The sequence below is a fragment of the Lepidochelys kempii genome, chromosome 5, assembly GCF_965140285.1.
Source record: "Lepidochelys kempii isolate rLepKem1 chromosome 5, rLepKem1.hap1, whole genome shotgun sequence".
Classification (NCBI taxonomy): domain Eukaryota; kingdom Metazoa; phylum Chordata; order Testudines; family Cheloniidae; genus Lepidochelys; species Lepidochelys kempii.
Genome location: NC_136384.1, coordinates 6,192,165 through 6,214,583, shown reverse-complemented (window position 1 = coordinate 6,214,583; position 22,419 = coordinate 6,192,165). Strand labels below are relative to the sequence as shown.

General features: G+C 46.1%; 1 protein-coding gene across 4 annotated transcripts in view; it reads right to left on the bottom strand.

Annotated features, from left to right (window-relative positions):
* Positions 1-3,055: 3,055 nt before the first annotated feature.
* The window catches only part of KIAA1328 (KIAA1328 ortholog), a 284,448-nt gene continuing 265,084 nt past the window's right edge, over positions 3,056-22,419 (bottom strand). Inside the window, exons 12-13 of one of the 4 annotated variants that reach the window (XR_012158833.2) lie at positions 21,388-22,409; positions 20,185-20,406 (exon numbers count right to left, since the gene is read on the bottom strand). Coding sequence is in view for 1 of the 4 variants with exons in the window: in XM_073343417.2 (XP_073199518.1) it covers positions 3,076-3,115 (40 nt within the window). In the remaining 3 variants the exon portion in view is untranslated. Of the gene's footprint in view, positions 3,116-20,184; positions 22,410-22,419 lie in introns of those variants that run through there. The other 3 variants (XM_073343417.2, XM_073343413.2, XM_073343414.1) reach the window with 3 other exon arrangements.

Sequence of the window (22,419 nt, the reverse complement as noted above, 5' to 3'; positions counted from 1 at the left end):
CAGACAGCACACTATACATAGCGCTATAGACTGGGCACAGAGACCAAGGCTGGTCTTGTGGCTAGGCCACTAGCATGGCACTTGGGAGACCTCTGCATTCAATTCCCTGCTCTGCCAAAGACTTCCTGTGGGACCTCGGGGGAGTCACGTAGCCTCTCCATGCCTCAGTTTCCCCCACTCATAAAATGGCACTGCCCTACCTACCAAAGGTGGAGGGAGGATGAATCCATTGAGATTGTGATTCACTCAGACATTTTGGCAATCGAGGACCCTATATGTACTTAAGATAGATAGAAAGGAGGCTCTCTCTGTGACAACAAGGGGGTATTGGATCTATGCCACCAATTGAACCGTTCAGATTGTATCCAAGAAAGCTTCAAGCGTAGGCTGTTGCCACTCCGTCTAAACAGAACATACACCACATGCAGGGCACCTCTATCTACACGCACGGAGGCCTGTACAGTAATAGCTCTTTTGAACAGTTTGTCTCGCAAAAACACATTGCTGTTTAATGTCAGTTCTTGCTGCTCCAGCAGGCACTCTGGCTGGCATTCAGAACAGAGCAGCGATGGGCAGCACTTGGAGATTTTTCCAGCAGCCAACGTTGCCATTGCTAAGCTGATTTGTATGGAGGTACTAGAAATCACACACACACACCCCGGCCATTGGTGGTGTACTTGGAAAGCACGCCATTCGCCCGGATGGCTAAGTAGTGGTTTGCTTCTGAAGGACATCAGGGCTCAGCAAAGCACATAGTGAAGCCGCCCGAATCCGTCTGAATGCAGCTGGAGTTTGTAAATGGGGAACCCCTTCTTCCGTGATTAATTTTTGGCTTTGCTGCATGATGCAATTGTTTAATTTTCCAGCTCAAGAAACTCAAATCTGTTCTTCTGGAGGATGGTTGGATTAGTCCCCAACGCTCTAGCCAAGGCTGGGGTAAAGTGAAACCACAGACTGTGCTGGCAAAGCCAGCTCCTGTTGAGACCTTGCTCTAGCTAGTCGACAGGCTGTGACGCTGCAGAAGGTGCAATTCTGAAGTTGCCATTTACATGCTGCAGTATTCTGGTCTACACAGACTTTTTGGGGTCAGTGAATGCGGGAGGGAAAGGACAGTTAGACAGTGAGAGCTGGGTGAGTAGTCTGAATGCAGGATTGAAAGCCAGGAAATCCTAAATCAGAGGCAGTGTGGACTAGTGGATAGGTCCCTGGATTGGACTCAGGAAACCTGGTGCCTTTCCCAGCTCTGAAACTGACCTGTTCTGTGACCTTGGTCAAGACACTTAGTCTCTCTGTGCCTCAGTTCTCCATCTGTAGGGCAGGGATAGGAGTACTTCTGTTGTCCCATCCTCTTCATGGCAAGGAAAGTCTCCTACTGTGTGCATGTACAGCACCCAACACATCGGAGCCCTGATCTAGGCTGGAGTCTGTAGTCGCTCCAGTAATACAAATAATAGTAATCAATAAGCATACTTGGGATAAAGATAAAATAGCTGTCACGGCCCCCTCGTTCTGCGCATCATTAAAGTGTAACCAAGAAATGACTTACTGACCACATTTTACAACAGCTTGGATCGATTACTCCTGCTTCCAAGTGCTTAATGCCTCTAGCAGTGATGTAGTTGGACTCTGGATCACTGTGATTAAATGCTGAGCATAGTTAAGATCAGAGATTAAAAGGATATTTTGGAGCAACTTTTAACTTTGGAAATTGGAAATACAATGTAGACTTGCCCTGGCTCAGGGCCTACAGGAACAATTTCTGTGAACCCCTTGATGCTGCAGTTATGGTATGTAACGTAACCTACCCTCACTGCCGTATTTGCAAAAGGTGTCAATGACCCTGGGAGACAGACTCAGGGAAGCAGCTGATCCTTACAGACAGAGCGCAAGATTTTCAAAGTGACTAGCAATTTTGGATGCCTCAGATTTTAGGGGCCCAACTTGAGACACCTTGAAGGGTCCTGAGTTCCAGAAAGTACTGAGCACCCAGCCTCTGACAATAAGAACTCTGCAAAGTGTCTCAAATTAGGCACTAAAAAGTTGAGAAAACCCAAAGCACAAGCCCCTTTCTAAAATCTTGGGCAGGATGTTCTGGAACATCCGTTTTCACAGCCAAATGACTGCGGATGGGCGAGAAGAAGACTGTCATAGGTGTTGATAAGATACTTATTACCTTGATAACTAATTGGCCACACAGATCTGAACCTTCACTCAAAACTAGAATCAAACTTTTCTGGAGATTCAAAAAAGCTTGGTTTCAGAGTAACAGCCGTGTTAGTCTGTATTCACAAAAAGAAAAGGAGTACTTGTGGCACCTTAGAGACTAACCAATTTATTTGAGCATGAGCTTTCGTGAGCTACAGCTCACTTCATCGGATGCATACCGTGGGAAACTGCAGCAGACATTATATACACACAGAGATCATGAATCAATACCTCCTCCCACCCCACTGTCCTGCTGGTAATAGCTTATCTAAAGTGATCATCAAGTTAGGCCATTTCCAGCACAAATCCAGGTTTTCTCACCCTCCACCCCTCCACACACAAACTCACTCTCCTGCTGGTAATAGCCCATCCAAAGTGACAACTATCTTCACAATGTGTATGATAATCAAGGTGGACCATTTCCTGCACAAATCCAGGTTCTCTCACCCCCTCACCCCCCTCCAAAAAAGTCACTTTGGATGGGCTATTACCAGCAGGAGAGTGAATTTGTGGGGGGGGGGGTGGAGGGTGAGAAAACCTGGATTTGTGCTGGACATGGCCCAACTTGATGATCACTTTAGATAAGCTATTACCAGCAGGACAGTGGGGTGGGAGGAGGTATTGTTTCATGATCTCTGTGTGTATATAATGTCTGCTGCAGTTTCCACGGTATGCATCCGATGAAGTGAGCTGTAGCTCACGAAAGCTCATGCTCAAATAAATTGGTTAGTCTCTAAAAAAAGCTTGGTTAACTTTTTTTTAACATACGTGATTTGGGGATATGTAACGGTGTTGCACTAACCTCTCGTGAGCGCCCCCTGGCCAAGTGCGTGTGCCCGCACTCTCTCTCTATCTGTTCGTGGTGAGCCTTCACAGTCTCAGCCCTCCGGCCAAGTGATACACAGTCTGTCTGTGAGAGAAAAGACAAGCAAACCCCTTTCGGGGTACAAATCTGTGGAAGAAAACATGTCCTCACTCTGCGTTTGTCAGCAACAAATCAGAGACACTTTTATTCTCAAGCAATTGCAAGGGAAGACTGCGGTCGGACAGGGGGTCCCCCGTCCTTAGGCAGATCTTCTCCAGATAAACAATTAGGGCAAGCATTTATACTTTTTGTTGCATACAATAATGATCAACAGCCGCGTCTTGTTTATACATATTCCTTCCTAATATCTTACTTTTCTCAGCAGTTCCTGCTACAGTCTGCATTCCATTCTTATCCAACACAAGGTTAAAACAGCATCTCTTACAGTTTTCCTACTCACTTCCCACTCGCCCAGGCCCTGCCTTAAAGTCTCGCGTTGTTAGAGTTAGAGTTAGCCTGAATTCCTAAGAAAACTAAGATGTCTGCGTCCAAATCCCCTTTATCCCTTTTTCCACTTCAACAAGTCCAACAGGGGCCTCTCTCAGGGCCCTCTGTAACGTCTCTCTCAGTTTGTCCCTGCTCCAGAATAGAGTGGTGCCCCAGGGCTCCTTACCTTGAGGCAATGTCTTTGCCCTCTTTGCCTTTCTGGACCCAGCTCTTCAACTGGGTTTAGAGTTTAATTCCCCCTTCTGGGGTGCTCAAAGTGCAGGCCACTTTCCCAGTGGCTTGTGGGGGGGACCTGGGCCCACCCACTATTCCAGGTCCCTGCCCAGGGACCCTATAGATAGCAGCCATCCACAATATCCCTTTAAATAAACTGGGTGGCTGCTATAATTCCCTGGGCCACTTCCTGGTGGTTCCTGCACATTCTTCACCCTTACCTCAGGGCCTTGTCCAGATGGAGTCCCAGCAACCAGCTCAGGGCTCCTTCTTGCTCTCCCCAGCTTCTGGCAGCACTGCCCTGTCCGGGGTTCTGTAGTTCCCTCAGCCAGCCACGCACCATCCACACTCCTCTAGCTCTCGGAAGGACGTGAACTCACTCCGGCCCTGAAGCTCTTCTTATACTAGCCTGCTGGGCACTGATTGGCTGCTTTCCACACAGCTGCTCAGGCCCTCTCTACTGCCCTTTTCTGGGGTGGGGTGTGGCAGGGCCATAAGGCGTTCAGAAGGTGGCCTCAGGTCCTAGTCCACCCCATCACAGGATAATATTCAGGAAAGCTTCAACATTTTGGGTGTTCATCTGAACTCAACCAAATCTTTTGAGGTTCTCCGTCCACGCAAAAAGATCTGCAAATGCAGTCTATCACATTGCGTTGACTATTGCTTTGTGTTTAAACAGATTGTGACAACCCTGTGGCGTGTGTATTTACATGTAAACATTGAGATCAATTGTCAAACTCTAGAGGTAGCCCTGCACCTTAAACCACCTTGAAAATGCCCTTGAGCAAAAGTTCCATCGCAGTCAAACCGGATCAGAATATGGCTCTGAACATCTAAGATTTCAAAATCTTAAATAAGTTCTGTGTGAATTAGAATCAGTCTAGGCTGAGTCGCTGACCAGCACCACCATTGTTGGATTTCAGGTCAAGGCAATAGCAGCTGGCAGCGTGGCCAACTCTCACGGTTGTGTCCTGAGTCTTGTGACAATTGGTGTTTTGCTTTTGAGTACAGAGGGTGGTGAAGCACTGGAATGCGTAACCTAGGGAGGTGGTGGAATCTCCTTCCTTTGAGGTTTTTAAGGTCAGGCTTGACAAAGCCCTGGCTGGGATGATTTAGTTGGGGATTGATCCTGCTTGGAACAGGGGGTTGGACTAGATGACCTCCTGATGTCCCTTCCAACCCTGATATTCTATGATTCTAAATCAGGGCTCAGATTCAAGCAAAGATGGATTGAAATCAAGTGAAACTCAGCAGATTTGGCTGAGTTTTATATTAAAGTCAGACCCACACGAGGACTTTATTTCTAGGCCACAATTACATAACCTGGGTCAGAGACACAAAGTTCAATAACCCTGTTGTATGGCAGGGGTCAGTGTCATATCATCTGGAATCACAGTTGGTCTTGAACAGGGAGTGTTTATTAAAATAAACAACAACTACAAACAAATAGGCTGCCACACAGCTCCAGCTCCGGCTTTGTCTTCCTTTGTTTACCAGAGACCACACCCTGTCTGGAAGAGAGAATACAGAGACTTCTAATGGCTAAATAGTATGCTGCAAGTAAGGATGTTGGAACAAGTCCATATCTTCTCACTCCAACTGCTCCTGTTACAAGTTTCACTTCTGAGTTTTTGGGGTTAGTTAAAAACTTGAAACTCAAAGACTGTATGTAAGGACGAGGACAAGGGAGAGCAGGCTCATGTGAACAAATTCAGCGAGGACGACCCCCCAAAAATGTTTTTTTGCACTGATTTCTGGAAAGACAAATCTGACTTTCTCCCAGTTCTTTTCCTCTTCACATCTCTCAAATACCTGGATGCCTCCAGCACAGTGGATGGTTTCACAGAAGCTTCAACCATTTCAGGCATGAGGCTTTTCAGAGCAGGGCTTATCGGGATTTATCTGCACAACATTTCTGTGCAGGGGAATTTAAAAAAAACACACACCTCAGACCTGGCCTTTAAGCCTTAGCTGTACATAATCACTGGGCTCTAGGTCATGTGTAATCCCGTTTTATAGAAATTGTCTAGTGGCATGGATGGCATCATAACACCATACTGATAGAGGCAAAACTGTTTACATTTATCTGTGCCGGCTTTTGGTAGCATTAAAAGCAGCCTAGAGTACAACCTATTTATCATTCACCTGTAAACACATGGGGAATGCTAACCCCCACCCACAACTATCTCGGCAGTTATTCACTGATACAGTGTAAATTCCTTCCAACCCTTTCACTGCCGTTTGTATCTGTTGTCCTTTGTGAACCTATACTAATTTGTTTTCATATGCTGCACATGTCCCACTGCCATGAAATCAAATCTAGGCCCTTCTCACAGCTCACGAAAGCTTATGCTCAAATAAATGTGTTAGTCTCTAAGGTGCCACAAGTACTCCTTTTCTTTTTGCGAATACAGACTAACACGGCTGTTACTCTGAAACCTATCTTTGATTACAGTCTTTCAACCAGTTGTGCACCCCCTTGTACAGTAGTAACATAAACTAGACATTGCATTAGTTTGCTTAGGAGAATATCATGTGATACTTTGTCAAAAGCCTTATTAAAATCAAGATATATCATGTCTACAGCTTCACCCCCATCCACTAGGCCAATAACCCTGTCGAAGAAGGAAATTAGGTTGGTTTGGCATGATTTTTTTTTTGACCAATCCATGTTGGCTATTACTTATCCCCCTATTATCCTCTAGGTGCTTACAAACTGACTGATCATTTGTTCCAGTATTTTTCCCGGAATTAAAGTTAGGTTGACTGCTCTACAATTCCCCGGTCCTCTTTGTTCCCCCTTTTTAAAGATAGGTACAATGTTTGTCCGTATCCAGTTCTCTGGGACCCATCCATGTTCTCAAAGATAATCTGTAATGGTTCCAAGATTGTTTCATCTAGTTTTTTAAGCACCCCAGGGTGAATTTCCTCAGGCCCTGCTGATTTGAATGCATCTACCTTAACTAAATATTCCTTAACCTGTTCTTTCCCTGTTCTGGGTTGTGTTCCTTTCCCCTTGTTGTAAATATTAATTGTACAAAGTGCCTGCCACAATCAAGCTTTAAGCACCGCAGCTTTCTTGATATCATCCATTATTAGCTGTCCTTCTTTGTTAAGTAGTAGACCAACACTTTAAGTTAGATCTAACACTAAGTTAGATCCCTGTGCCACAGAGGGGATAAATTAATTTATTTAAATGATGCACCCCATACCAAGAGGAAGTGGGGTAAGAAACCAGGAGTTCCTGGCCCTTGCTCTTGAAGACGTAGTCACTGCACCAATGACGGGGTGCCTTGTTTTCTAATAAAGACATGAGTATGGTTCTGAACAAGCTGATTTATTTCAGACACTTCTTCACGTACCTGTTTCAAACACCGTAGCTGCTTGTTGCATTTCCATCATCCCAGAGATATGGACTCCACTTAGGTAAGAGAAGGACATGATTTGAATTCTACCAGGTGTTTTGTCTTAATTCCATGACAATGACCTGTGAACTGGAGAGTGGTGGGTTTACAGGGTGGAGATTGAGTGCAGGATCAGAGATCAACAGCCAAGACCACAATCTATCTTGGCAATGAGGACAGCCTTTGATGGATTTGAACCTCACAGCATCCGTGTGAGGCAGGGAGGTATTAGCTCAATTTTACAGATGAAGAATGGAAGCAGAGAGAAAAGTGACTTGACCAAGGTCACACTGTCAGGCACTGGAGCATGGGCAGGCTGACCTAACGGTTAGAGCCAGGAACAAGAACTGGGAGTCAGGAGCAAGGGTCAGAACCAGAGTCAGAAACTGGACAAGGGCACAGGGCCGGAGCAGACTGGAGCCGGACAGGAGCAAGGCGAGGAATGAGGTAGGTAACAGAAGTGTGGTGTTTAGATGTTGCTTGTAATTATTAGAATTGGGAGCACTGGCTGGAGAGGTTTCCACTTTAAAAATTAAAGTCCTGTTGAAATTTGTTAGTACCTTGCTTGACTACTACAACAAGAAGAGATCACAGCCACGAGCATAAGTGTTGAGTTGCCAGTGAGTGACCTGCTGGTGTTGATGAGCTTAACCTAAGACCTTTTGACTCCTTGCAGCCAGATGGGCAGGCCAGCCAATCAGACGAATCTACTGCAGCCCAGCTGGGCTTGTTAACCAGACTGAGGCCTGAGCTGGCTAGCCCCAGGTTCAGCTGAGGGAAAGCAAGCCCACAGGGGCTCTGTGACTGAGCTGTAAATAGAATCCAGGTCTCCTGAGTCCCAGGCCAGAGCTGTAGCTACTAGGCCAAGCTTCCCACCCAAAAGCTAAACTTGAACTAAGTAATTGGTTTCTATTTTCTCATTTAAGCCTTGTTTCCACCCTTTTAACTCCCTCTTGTGTCACTTGGGAGGGAGGCTTCCCATTAGCCAAACCCCGCTCCAATGTTGGTTAACATGTCACAGGCCCAAGCAATGTTATTCCTAAGTACTGTAAATCTCTCACTATTATTCTCTGATTTGATATAGTGAGCTGTGTCATTCTGAAAGGAAATACATAACCATATATTAAAGAAATCATGGATCTCCTCATTCACGTTAAAACAAATTTATTACAATGTAAGAAACCCTGAATAGCATGAATTTATTATAATGATTTAAGGCTTCTAGCACTTGAGTTAAAAATGCCTCTCAATAAATAACTTTCCCTTAAAAACACAGCAAATTAATGTAGTTTACCGTTTTCAAAGGTATATAAATCCAAGAGGCTTAAATCAATACAGCGCCGGATCAGATTACCGTACCTCAGCCAGAACCTCGTATCAAAGCTCAACAGCATTGCAAAGAGTAGTAAAAAATAGATGACTCTGTTCCCCACCTATCTCTTCCTTCAACCACCCAAGGCTATGTCTGTTCTGTGAACGTCAGACTACCGTGAAATGGATGAAAAGCAGCCGTGGCCTTTGTACACAGGTATAATTAAAACAGAGCGGCTACTTTACCATCTGACACAGAAAAAGGGGATCTGATATTTCTCTGCCTTCTCTCTTTAACCCACACACTCTTCCATTGGCGGTGGTTTATTTTCAACTGTGATGTATTTTGAGTCAAGTGGGGAACAGGAACCAACCTGTCTCCAACTTTGCCATAGCATCCCGACTCTAAGAGTTCAGCGCTCCCATCCGAACACATTGGGGAATAGGGTGGTTTTGCCTGCAGTCAAGCTTAAAAAAAAAGTTCTTATGAGAAAAATATTAGAGACATTTAGGACACAAATGACATGTCAATTTCTCTCTCTCTCTTTCTATGATTCATTTTAACTCAGGGCTCCGCAACAAGAAGTGCCTATTGAATATTTGGTATTTAACAGATCGGGATTTTAAGTGATCCTCTGTGTGTGTGTGTGTGTATACACACATATATAAAAATCATCATATATATATATGCACGTATACAGAGGAATACACAGAAACATAGGAAGAAAGGATACACGAATGAGTGTGTGTGTGAGTGAGAGAGAGAGAGAGAGACGTGTGTATAAAACACCCGCACACCGGTTCTTGCTAGATCACTTTCAATTCCAACTCAGCATAAACCTTGGTTGTAGGGGCAAGGACTGCATTTCTCAGGGTTTGACCAGTTCCTAGCACAGGCATGCACCCCTCCAGGTTTTCATTTCCTCTGGGTTCGCTGATGCTGACCCCTGGCCGTGAGCTGGAGGCGGCCAGTTTCATGGACTGAGAAACACTGCCATAAACTCTTAGACACGCCACAGCTGTAGCGGTATTTAAAATGTCCTGTTCGCGTTACAGAGTGGAGTCTGCAGGAAGAGGAGAAAAGATCCAGGTATGGAGAAAAGTGCTAGGGTGTTTTCATAATGCCATTAATTGCTCCCTGCTACCTTCTCTCGGCCTTCTTTGGGAAGTGTTCACTCTTTATTGTGTGTATTGCAGTGGTGCCCATCGTCACGTCTAGAATCCTGAACTGTGTCAAGCTACTACTGGAAGTTGAACATGGGAGAGGAAGAATGGGCCTGTGGCTAAAGCCCACAGGTCTGGGAGTAAGAGAGCTGGGATTTCTTCCTGGCTTTGCCACAGATGTCCTAGGTCATCTTGGCCAAGTCACTTAGTCTCTGGAAACTCCAGTGGTGAGCAATGAGTTTGTGGTTATAAAAAATACCCACATGCGCTCTCTTCCTGCAGGACAGGAGGGATTTCAAGGCCAGTGGACTGTAGATGTGAAAAGCAGTGTCATTATTACTGTATGTCTGGGATCCAAGAGAACGTGAGCTGCAGGCGGTCAGCAGGAAAGAGACATTAAATCTTCCACCAGTCTGCATTCCAGGCATTGGCATCAATGGGATTGAAAGGGGCTTGAGTCAGCACAGAGCTTGGGCCAAGAACCATCCACCCAGCTCGCCAGCCACAAGGGGGCAGGACACCCACCTGGTCAGATTGCGTACTTTGGAAAGCCACCCCCTTTGCTCAGGTCAGAGCACACGGAATGGCATTACCGCTGCCCAAAGACTAAAGAGGCTCCTCCCGCATCTGTGTGACCGCACCCCAACCAAAGGAGCTCTTGTATGAAGCAGGGCCCACGTGGAATCTGTGAGGGACTGGCTCCCTGCACTTGCCAAGCTGTGCCCTGCTCCCACAGAGGATCTCAGTGCTCAAAAAAAAGGTTTTGGGTTTTTTTCTGTAATTTTACTGTCAAAGTGTCAATATTTGTCGTAACACAGACTGTTTAAAAAAGGTGGCATAGCAGCGACATTTTGACAGTGTCAATGCTGCCAGAGCACACCCACCTGAGCTTTTTAACTTGGGGGTTTAGTGCTGCTGAAGAACGCCAGATTGACAGCCCTTGCAAAGTCAAGTGCTCCTCCTCGCAGACTCTGAAATGTTATTAGAAACTGAGGAGGGTTTTAGGTCACCCAGTGCATCCCTGCACTGCACCTTTTAATTGTCTTACCCAGGCTATAAATATCTAACTCTTCGCATCTGGTTTCCTCATTATGTCAATTCCTGCAGCCCCTGATAATTTTTATTGCTCTTCACTGAAATCCCTCCAATCTGCCAGTAATGGTCTGGTAATGAGGTCATAGAATCATAGAATCATAGAATATCAGGGTTGGAAGGGACCTCAGAAGGTCATCTAGTCCAACCCCCTGCTCGAAGCAGGACCAATTCCCAGTTAAATCATCCCAGCCAGGGCTTTGTCAAGCCTGATCTTAAAAACCTCTAAGGAAGGAGATTCTACCACCTCCCTAGGTAACGCATTCCAGTGTTTCACCACCCTCTTAGTGAAAAAGTTTTTCCTAATATCCAATCTAAACCTCCCCCACTGCAACTTGAGACCATTACTCCTCGTTCTGTCATCTGCTACCATTGAGAACAGTCTAGAGCCATCCTCTTTGGAACCCCCTTTCAGGTAGTTGAAAGCAGCTATCAAATCCCCCCTCATTCTTCTCTTCTGCAGGCTAAACAATCCCAGCTCCCTCAGCCTCTCCTCATAACTCATGTGTTCCAGTCCCCTAATCATTTTTGTTGCCCTTCGCTGGACTCTCTCCAATTTATCCACATCCTTCTTGAAGTGTGGGGCCCAAAACTGGACACAGTACTCCAGATGAGGCCTCACCAATGTCGAATAGAGGGGAACAATCACGTCCCTCGATCTGCTCGCTATGCCCCTACTTATACATCCCAAAATGCCATTGGCCTTCTTGGCAACAAGGGCACACTGCTGACTCATATCCAGCTTCTCGTCCACTGTCACCCCTAGGTCCTTTTCTGCAGAACTGCTGCCTAGCCATTCGGTCCCTAGTCTGTAGCTGTGCATTGGGTTCTTCCGTCCTAAGTGCAGGACCCTGCACTTATCCTTATTGAACCTCATCAGATTTCTTTTGGCCCAATCCTCCAATTTGTCTAGGTCCTTCTGTATCCTATCCCTGCCCTCCAGCGTATCTACCACTCCTCCCAGTTTAGGTCCCCAAACTGCAGGCACAAGTGTAGATATGGTGGCATTAGATTCAGAGAGAGAGACAGTAACGTGCTGTTCTGGGAAGTTATTGCCTCTGCAGAAGCAGTCCAGAATTTTCCTGGCCAGTTTTTGCTGCTATAGTGCAACACAAACCCATGTTTAGCTTGCTGTCCACTCAGTCAACATTTCTGCGGCCTGAGTTTTTTCTTCCCATTATATATTTGCCTTTCAGGTTATTTTTCTTTCAGTGTCTCAGCACTTGACTGTCCCTCCCTCCCTCCCAATTTAATTTCATGTTCTCTTCTGCTCCATGTTTCTGCCGTTCACTAATTCTCTGTCCCGGTTATGTGCAATTGCTCCCAATATAGTGTGATCTGCAGATTTTATTTACATGCTTTTAATTCCCTCTTCCCAGGAAATTAAATTTTGATGTGAAGTTGCATGAGACTAGGGCTGGCAGAGAAATTAGAATTCAGTGTCTCAAAACATTTTGAGACTTCAACATTTGTTCTGCTGTGGAATGAAACTTAGACTTTTCAACTTTGTTTTGTGAAAGAACAGAGACCAACAGACCCTCTGCAGAAGATCCACTACCTTGGTGGTTAGAGAACTCATCTAGGGTGTGGGTGACCCAGGTTTGAGTTCCCACTCCATATCATGCCCCATTCCAGGTGACAGCCTGAAACCACCGGCAGTCACTCATTCCTTCTCTCAATTCTATCCTGGACCTGAGAAACCTTTTAATGAAAATGGATATATTTCCACAAAAAGTTTTGGTGTCGACATTTCCTAGCCAGCTCTACATAAGACCAATCTCCAGGTCCTAGAGAACCCCCAACCCAAATCAATCCATTACCAAATCATCACATTCTTTTTATGTCCTCACAGCAAGTCACCCACTCCACAGGAAAGTGGATCCAACCAAGAAACAGACTTTCCAAGTAAGATTTCATAATGATCTTTACATCTGGGTTCCCTTAATTCATTTGGTCAACCAGAACACACATAACACAGGCAAGGTTGATGCCAGCCTCTGCTATACACACAGCCTCACCAAAGAGCTTCCAGGCTACAACTGAGGAGTCCCTACTCTCTCAACCATATTGAGTTCAGTCTCCAAGGCCTAATTAAATGCCAGCTAGCACAGCCTTACCTCTGGAGTCACTAAAACCTGCACTGAAGATACACCGTCAAAATGAAGTGCGCCCTCTCATAAGGGTGGATTCGGTGACCTAACAGATGTGTCCTATTTAGAGGTTTTATGCTTCAACGTGTGGTTACAGAAATGACCTTGCGTTGTGGGATTCCACATGGACCCTGTTTCTGCCTCAGTTATGAAATTTGCTTAGTTTACAAGTCTATGGGCTGGAGCCTCCACAAACCCCAGTGCAGTCAATGAGAATGGCTAAGCACTGGACTGGGCCTCAGGGGATCTGGGGAAAACCACCTACCCTCTCTGGGCCTCAGCATCCTATCTGTAAAATGGGGATAAAAAAAAGTTACTAACCTGATCAGTAACTGTTATTCTTCGAGATGTGTTGCACGTGTCTCTGGAAACCACCTCGTCTGGAGAGGACGAGGATGAAGTTAAGACTGGGACTTAAACTTTTTCCACAGGCTGCTCCTCTGGTCCCTCAAGTGCCTCTTCTTGATTCTTGGTACCAGGCTCAGGACAGAACACTGAAGATGGGGCATCTTGGTGTGAGGACTCACCCTGCCTGGATGAGGCCACTAAGTAGGCACGATCAGAGAATGATCTAGAAGTTGGGGAGAAACCCTGGGGGTTCCAAAAGGGCCACTGATAAGGGGATGGATCCCAATGGCTTCCTGGCCACATTCCCATAGTAGATTCTGTGTGGAGTCACTATGGTACAAGGAGAGAGAGGGTCTATGTGGGGACTGGCAGGTCCTGCTCCAAGGTTGCAAGATAAAATTCCACCTCCAAGTCTGATGAAGAGGATTCCCTTTCCTCCGAGCATGGAGGGGCTGCTGCAGACAGCGTCAGGGGCCAGTGCCAAAAACCTGGCAACGGGTGGACAGTCACCATCATTGCTGTCTTCCCCTTGGACAGTGCTGATGGGCTGACTGAGCGGGAGGTAGGTGACTGGTGCAATACTGGATGTCGTACCACTGATGATGGATGGTTCATCAGCGCTGAGCGATCGGACTCCTGCATCACCAGTGATACCAGCACTGAGAGGCAGAGCAAATTCCTTGCCACTGCAATTGACTCCAAGGTAGTTAGCACCAAGATCGGATCCGTTGCATTGCCACCTCCGGCAGCGGAGCCCACCACCTGTGCCAACTTAGGCACTGATTTGGAGGAGGACAGCTTAGATTTGAGATGCACTGTACTCAACTCTCTCACCCCTCTTTCCAGGCTTCGTGGGTGGAGGTCTTCCCTGGTCAGAGCTCTTTGGAAGACTTATATTTCTCCCTAGAACAGATGGAGATCGGTGCTGGGACTGACAATGTTGGAAGTGAGCTTCCAACTGAGGCTGCAGCCCTCGGCACCGAGTTGGTCCAGGGCAGCTCTGAGGGGTGTCTGCATGCTACCTCCATCAGCGGGAACTTCAGCATAGACTCCCTGTCCCTTTTCATCCTAGGCTTGAATTCCTGGCAAATCTGGCACCAGTCTTTCATGTGTGCTTTAGCCAGACACTTAAGACAACTACTCTGGCGGGGAGGGAGGGTCGCTCACCAGCACAGGTTATGTAAGAAGCACATGGCTTGTAGCCCGGCAACTGGGCCTTGCCTTGGTGCTGGTGGCAGAACCTCAAAACGGGAAAAAACATAAAATCTATATATTTTTCAACAAAACAACTAAAACTTACGAATCAGAACTATTAAACTGCAACTATCTATATACACTGAGCTGGGAGATAAACTGTTCTGGCAACGAACAGGGACTCCAACCACTGTTGGGGGAGTAAGAAGGAAATGAGGGGGGCTGGAGTTGGCTCTGCCTTGTATACTGGCACTCATAAGCGGGCAGTAGCAGTGGGAGTCAAGCCCCCCACAGATGCTGGCTGTGCATTGGGCACGCAGACACCAAGAGAAGGATCCCCATGTGCAATGGCATTTGCTGTCTCCCATCCTCTCCGCCTTGTCTTTTTAGACAATAAGCTCTGTGGGGTAGGGACTGTCTCATTATCTGCAGGCTCAGCAGCCAGAACCATCGGGCCATGATCTCAGCTGGAAGCTGTAGGAGCTATGGTAATAAATAATGAATTATCGTACATGCCAAGCACTTCTGCCAACCAAGTGTTTTTGCTCAATTCTAGTAGAGCAAATTCGAGCTTGGATTTCACCAGCTAGCTGTATTCTGCCTCTGACATGACCATTTTCAGTGAGGATTCCACAGTTACGATTTAACAGACAATGTTGCTGCTGATGCATAAGGCAGACCAGACTCCAGTCCATCCCTCCATGGCTAAGAGAAATCATCATCATCATCAAAGCTTTATTGGCACAGTGAGTGGATATGACTCAAAAAACCGCACAGGGAGCAGCTACGTGGACTGAGACAGGTTCCTGAGCAGAGCCACCTCATTAGAGTGGAAGCTTTCGTGAGCTACACCTTACTTCATCGGATGCATACTGTGGAAAATACAGAAGATGTTTTTATACACACAGACCATGAAAAAATGGGTGTTTATCACTACAAAAGGTTTTCTCTCCCCCCACCCAACTCTCCTGCTGGTAATAGCTTATCTAAAGCAATCACTCTCCTTACAATGTGTATGATAATCAAGGTGGGCCATTTCCAGCACAAATCCAGGGTTTAACAAGAATGTCTGAGGAACAGTGGGGGGGGGGGAAATAAACAAAGGGAAATAGGTTACTTTTTATAATGAATCAACCATTCCCAGTCTCTATTCAAGCCTAAGTTAATTGTATCCAATTTGCAAATTAATTCCAATTCAGCAGTCTCTCGTTGGAGTCTGTTTTCGAAGTTTTTTTGTTGAAGGATAGTCACTTTGAGATCAGAAATCGAGTGACCAGAGAGATTGAAGTGTTCTCCGACTGGTTTTTGAATGTTATAATTCTTGACATCTGATTTGTGTCCATTTATTCTTTTACGTAGAGACTGTCCAGTTTGTCCAATGGACATGGCAGAGGGGCATTGCTGGCACATGATGGCATATATCACATTGGTAGATGTGCAGGTGAACGAGCCTCTGATAGTGTGGCTGATGTTATTAGGCCGTGATGGTGTCCCCTGAATAGATATGTGGGCACAGTTGGCAACGGGCTTTGTTGCAAGGATAGGTTCCTGGGTTAGTGGTTCTGTTGTGTGGTATGTGGTTGCTTGTGAGTATTCGCTTCAGGTTGGGGGGCTGTCTGTAGGCAAGGACTGGCCTGTCTCCCAAGATTTGTGAGAGTGATGGGTCATCCTTCAGGATAGGTTGTAGATCCTTGATAATGCGTTGGAGGGGTTTTAGTTGGGGGCTGAAAGTGACAGCTAGTGGCGTTCTGTTATTTTCTTTGTTAGGCCTGTCCTGTGAGCTGTAGCTCACGAAAGCTTATGCTCAAATAAATTGGTTAGTCTCTAAGGTGCCACAAGTACTCCTTTTCTTTTTGCGAATACAGACTAACACGGCTGTTACTCTGAAACCTCTCATTAGAGTGGGTTTCCATGCTTCTGCTGGCTTAGATCACCTCATTAAATGTTCTGTGTTGTCTCTGTGGTGTGCGGGTATGTACATTTTTAAATCATATGCTAAGTAGAGCACAAACAATTTCATGAATTCCGTAATGGGACCAAAAGGAAGTTTATAACTAGCCAGGCTGCACTCACTTCCTCAGACTGCAAATTAAAAGCTAAATATTGAGGTTGTATTTTAGACAGGTGGTTCTACAAAGCTTTTAGATGTCTAGCCACAGCTCTGACATTTTTCTTTCAGGTGGTAGAGTCTCAAACATCTTGGAGCCCTCTTCTCCGCTTATCACTACTGAGAACTCCACCTGGTCTCCATCAGTATCATAGACTCATAGATATTAAGGTCAGAAGGGACAATTATGATCATCTAGTCTGACATCCTGCACAATGCAGGCCACCGAATCTCACCCACCCACTCCTGCAATAAACCTCTCACCTACGTCTGAGCTATTGAAGTCCTCAAATCATGGTTTAAAGACTTCAAGACACCTTGGCCTATAAGAACCAAACCTTCTCACTTTCTTGTCCTTAGCCTCTTCATTAAGTTTTAACTCCTCACCCTCGTTCTCAGGGCTGGCATAACTCAACCCCCACCTATACCTCTCTCTGATCCTTCCTTGTGCTCCTCTGTCTTCTTCCCTAATAGCTCTCACAGGTTCCTTCTCCTGCCCTTGAGTTCTCACCTTCGTTTCTGCTGTCCTAGACACAGGGAATGGGTTTCCTTCTTCTTATCCCTTCCAATCAGTTCCTTTTTAAAAACCAATGGTGCAGGGAAGACTCTCCTGGATCCTGACGATCTGAAAACGTCTCTGCTCTTCTGAGGCTCAAACCCTTGCCCTGAACAGTGCATTTCTCTCCTAATTCCGTTTAAGCTCTCTGGGGTAAAGACCCTAGCTGCCAAATGGTTGTGTGTGTGTCATGGCTAGGGAACGAGCAGGGGTTAGCGTAGGACATGGGCTGAAGGCCCACTGACCTGGAGCTAATTATCTGGAATCAGGCTGTATTGGAATGGCAGATCAGAACTGAGAGACAAACCAGAGGGCACAGTGTGACATTGCCCAGGGCACAATTTGGACTGGTGAACAGCTGTGTTCCCTCAGTTCTGGCACTTTGGGTGCCTTCTACACTGCTTCGCTGTGAGAGCAACCACTCCTGGTCTGCTCACACACAGCCTCCAGCATGTAAATTACTCCTAGCTATCCTGTAGGAGTGCTATGGCCAGCCACTCTTGGATTACACAGCAGAGCAATACCAGCAAATTCCCAGTCCAAGATTTCCCCCCAGAAATGTGCATCTTGTACTATCCAGCCCTGTGTTGGACAACGCAAGCTCATCTACAGACTGTCATTTTATAAACAGAAAATGATTTGCACAAATCCTGTTATCACAAGTGGAGTTTCCCAAACATTTCAGTCCAAGCACACTGTTTTAGATCAAACAATAACACGTTTATTAACTACAGATAGATTTTAAGTGATTACAAGCAATGAGGCATAACAGTCAAAATTGATTACAAATAAATAAAAAGTAAAACATAACTAACACCCAACTTAACAAGCTAAGCGATTGCAAAGAACAAGTCTCTCCCCCCACAGGTTTTAGCAGTCTGACTGGCTGAATTCCTTTCTGCCAGGATCCCTCCCCAGTATAAATGATGTTTCCTTTGTCCTTCAAGTGTTGCTGATGCCGTGAGTAGAGATGAAAGGAGAGATCTTTTAGGGGCTTCTGTTCCCTTTTCTTATAGTTTTCTTTTTTCTTTAAAAACCATGTCTAGCTGAGGTTCTGGAGACAGAAGGTCCAGGGGGACAGGAACCTCCAGCTGTTTCTTTGCCAAAATTTAGATTTCTTGCTCACACCCTTTTTCCTGCTGAAGAATTGCCACTTAACCACCTGACCATAACCAGGTGATGGTCCATTTGATTTTCCTGACACCTGGCTCAGGCAACAGGTTCCCCTTTGTCTTTGAGGAACTGGTTTGTATCTGCTTTTTTAAACTTGGAAATGTCTCAGTAATGTTATACAGGAGAATCTTATAACTTTCCATACAATGTTGCCACATATATTTTACCAGGACAATAACGATGAGCAAATTATGAGTTTTCAAATGATACCTCACAAAGTATACTTTGTACAAAATTTATCACAGTCTTGTAAAAGGAGTGAACATAGGAGTACAGACTGTCATACAAGGATCAAGAGTTAGTTATCAAAAGTCAGGCCATGTCAGGATACCAGGAGGTCAGGCTTGGGTGATGGAACCAGAGGACAGGAAACAGTTACCAAGGTTCAGGCCAAGTGAGGATGCCAGGAGGGCAGGATTAGAAGGAACCTGACCAGTGGTCCATGGCAGGGTGAAGCCTGGTTGTACAGACAACTTCCTGTTTCCTCCTCTGGCTTAAATTGGGGGTATGACCCAATAAGGAGCCTTGGAGCGCTCCCAGAGTGCAGGGATAGGTGTTCTGCCCTGAGTTGGGCTTTATGGACCTCAGTCCCAGCTGGTGTCTGTGAGCTATTGGGTGCAGGATAGGAGTGTGATGGTGCCCAGGACCACCACGGATCCAGGTTCAAGATACATGGGGCCTAACAGTGTGCTGCAAACTGAGCGATTAAGACTAATATCTTCCAAGGGGGGTCAAAGGGAATTAGGCACTTAATTCCCATAGATTCTTTTGCAAACCCCAGCCTACAGGACCTCTTAGGTCCTACGCAGCCCATCCCCACTCCTCCAACCCCTGGGGCAGTGCAGAATCAGTCCAGATAGATCTTCTCTAATACTTTATCTGACCTAGTTTTAAGTAGGCCATATGATGGGGCTTGAAGCAGTTCCTAACAGTGAAGCAGCAGTGGACTGTATAACAGTGTCCGTTACCACCTCACTGTTAGAAACTGCTTGAAGCCCCATCATATGACATACCCCCAGTCTCCATGCTAAATGCTGCTCCCTTAAACTGCCTGTATCAAATTATGAATTCTATGTTGTGCTATGCCTGGGAATATCAGCACTGTGATAGCATGCGTCTGGACTTGGCCTAGGGCAGCCTATTGTGCTGCATTACAGACAGCTGCCCTGCCAGAGTACATCTGGGGGCCATTGACTTTGAATGATCCTGAGGTGCCCCTGGGTCAAGCTCTGAGTGTCCCTGGGCCGTCCCATGGGTCAAGCTCACGCCTTCTTATGAGCCCGTAGTTTGTCAGCGTTTCAGGTCGGGCAGGGTTCATCCTCCATGTCCTTTTTACATGAGGCAATGGTCATCCCCCTGCAAAGACCTCAGGACTCTGAGTTAAGTTACTACGGTTAAGAAAATCCTTTTGTTGAGCCTGTGTTTCTTGCTATCCTACCACATTGTCCCCAAAGGAGTTAAACTAGGAGCCCAGGGGGGACACTGTGTAGGCGGAGCTGTGAGGAGAGCGTACGTAAACAACTGTGAGGCTGCGAGGGTCTCAGACACTGTTTTCAGGTCTAAGTTGGCTGGATGGTAAAGTCCCACATCCCAAGGAAGAGCTCAGGCGAGAGGTCTGAGCCCAGCAGTGTTCTCTAGAGTCTCAGAGCTAGAAACAGTGAGTAGACTTTGCCCAGACCCAACTAGGTTGGAAGCACGTAGGACCACAGGCTGGGTCCACTCGCAACAGAATGGTGACCGTGCTGTGGGATTGTGGGCCAATTTCATGCCACTCTAAATAATTCCTCTCCCTCCTTGATATTCATGCCCTTCTATTAACTACAGGCATACCTTCTTTCTGCGTTTTTTCTCTCCAGCAGCTCCTCATGCTTGGGAGGAGTGCCCCGTAAACATCTGTAAAATTAATTCATCATCCTTCCTCAAAGCCCTCTAAACTCTACTTTTCCATAATGCCCACAGAAAACTTGCCAATGGTTAGGCTGTTGATGTGATGAGACCGCTGCCTGGTATGCAGACCAATATTGTCTCATTGTTCCGTTGCACTCCCCCATCAGTCGTCTGTATCCATTTGTCTCCTCTTGTCCTAGACACAGATTGTGAGCTCTTTGGGACAGCATCTGTCTTGTTGTTCCGTGTTTGTACGGCACCAAGCACAATGGGGTCCTGGACTGGGACTCCTAGGCACGATGGTGATACAAATTAATAATAATTAGTTGGACGCTATTGAGTAGAGGAGAAAGAATACAGCAGTATACTTGGTTTCTGTTCTCTCAATCAAAGGAAATGCCTATTTATGGCCCATGATCTCAATATGATCCATAGCTAACTTCACCAGAAGGGATGGCATTGCTGTCCAAGTATCAGGTTTAAAATACCTAGATCCCCACCGGAGCCATGGGTTCAAAAGATGGGAGATACAGCTTTGCTGCTACTCCTTCTGAAGAAGACACATTGAGCTCCATGCAGTAAACCATGTGAGACTTCTTCAGGATAAGACCTTAAAAAGTATCTCATCTATGTGGATATTAAAAACTTCATGGCGCTTTCCACAAGATCACGGGATTGCCCTGATATTCATAGCCAACATTTCCCCTCCTGTCACTGTTGTACAGAGCCAATTATTGCTAAGTTGCTGATCTACACCCCAGAAGTGGTTGTATTTTAGTCCTGCTGTGTGTGCTCCGCTTGTCAAGCCTGTCAGGATGCTATGGGAATTATCTACTCCTAGATGTATTTCTAAAAGCTCCCAGCACTATTATCTTGGTGCATTTTTGTAGCTTATTTAACAGCCTCCCCAAATTTACATCAATACTCTCCTCCCATCTGATATCATTGTCTTGGGGGGATGCTAGCCCCTACTAGTATGTGGGATGGGGCAGAGGGACAGTCAGCCAAGAGCCACTTGCTAGAGGGGATCCAACAGAGTCGGGAAAAAGCCTAAATAGCCTTGCATTGCAACCTGCCAGGATCAGGTTCCAACAGATCAGGGAGGGACATCCATAGCTAAGAGCTATCTACTGAAACCACAACTGTCAAACACTTTGTGCTCATACCTGAGGACTGTAAAGCAGTGTCCTCAGAAGTTAGTACGTTATAAGGGAAGAGGGCTTGCCAAGACAGCTAAATCATATACCATTTAGGGTTGTGTAAATACTGACCAACAGCTGGAGGTTGTCTTGTAAGAGGATAGGGAATTTTTATTGTAGGTCAGAGTATTCTGTGTGAAGTGCTCTCATGGGTCCTTCCTACTTAGACGGCTGACCAACAATTTCTGCATAGCTGCACTTCCTGGGCAGCCCAAGGTAGAGCATACAGTCTTCTTTCCTTGAAGTGACAAAGGCATGGACTGCCTTTGCAACACAGAGGACAGGATGCAACAGATAGGCCAGCTGACGACGTTTCTGGCCACTGGTCCTCTCTGGGACTGTAGAAGCAGAGATGAGCCTAGCAGGACCCAGAGATCGAGTGACAACTGACAATCCATAAACAAAGCTCTTTGATTGAGGGCATTTTCACTGCCCCCTGCCAGTAAGCATCACCTCCACCTTCCTTGGTGTAACACACTGGCTCTGCATGTTGTGTCCCACCTCTAATGGCTGGCCCATATGTCGGATAAATCTTATGCTACTATCAGCTAATGGAGTTATTCTTTAGCTCTAGTGCCAGAGGGCTGTGAATTTGGAGATGAAGGTCCCAAATTCAATCCCATGACAGAGGCTTTATGCTTGGGTAAGCCTAAACCAGCTATTTTATAGGTACCTAACCTCACTACATAGTAGGACAGCAGGAAGACAATGGCATCAGGGCTTGCTGAGGAGAGACAGAGCTAGGTTATCAGCATACTGCCAACATTTCAATCCACAGCCTTCCCCCAGTGATGTCACAAACACATTGAAGAGGGTGCCCCTGTGGGACAATACAAAAACAAGAGCTCTTGGGGAAGAACTGTGGGGCACTTTATCCTTTTCTGGAATCTCTGAAAGAAAAAGTGAACCAAGCTCCCCTACTGCGACTTGCCCACGCTTTTAGGTCCCGCAGATAAGTGGACAGCACCTCATCATTAATGGTGTTGATGGTGACCAAAATATCTAACAATGGAGAGTCCTGTCTCTCTATAAGGGTCTATTGCTATACCCATGCTGGACAAAACAAAGGAAAAGATAATGCAATAAATGAAGCTCTGAAAGAGA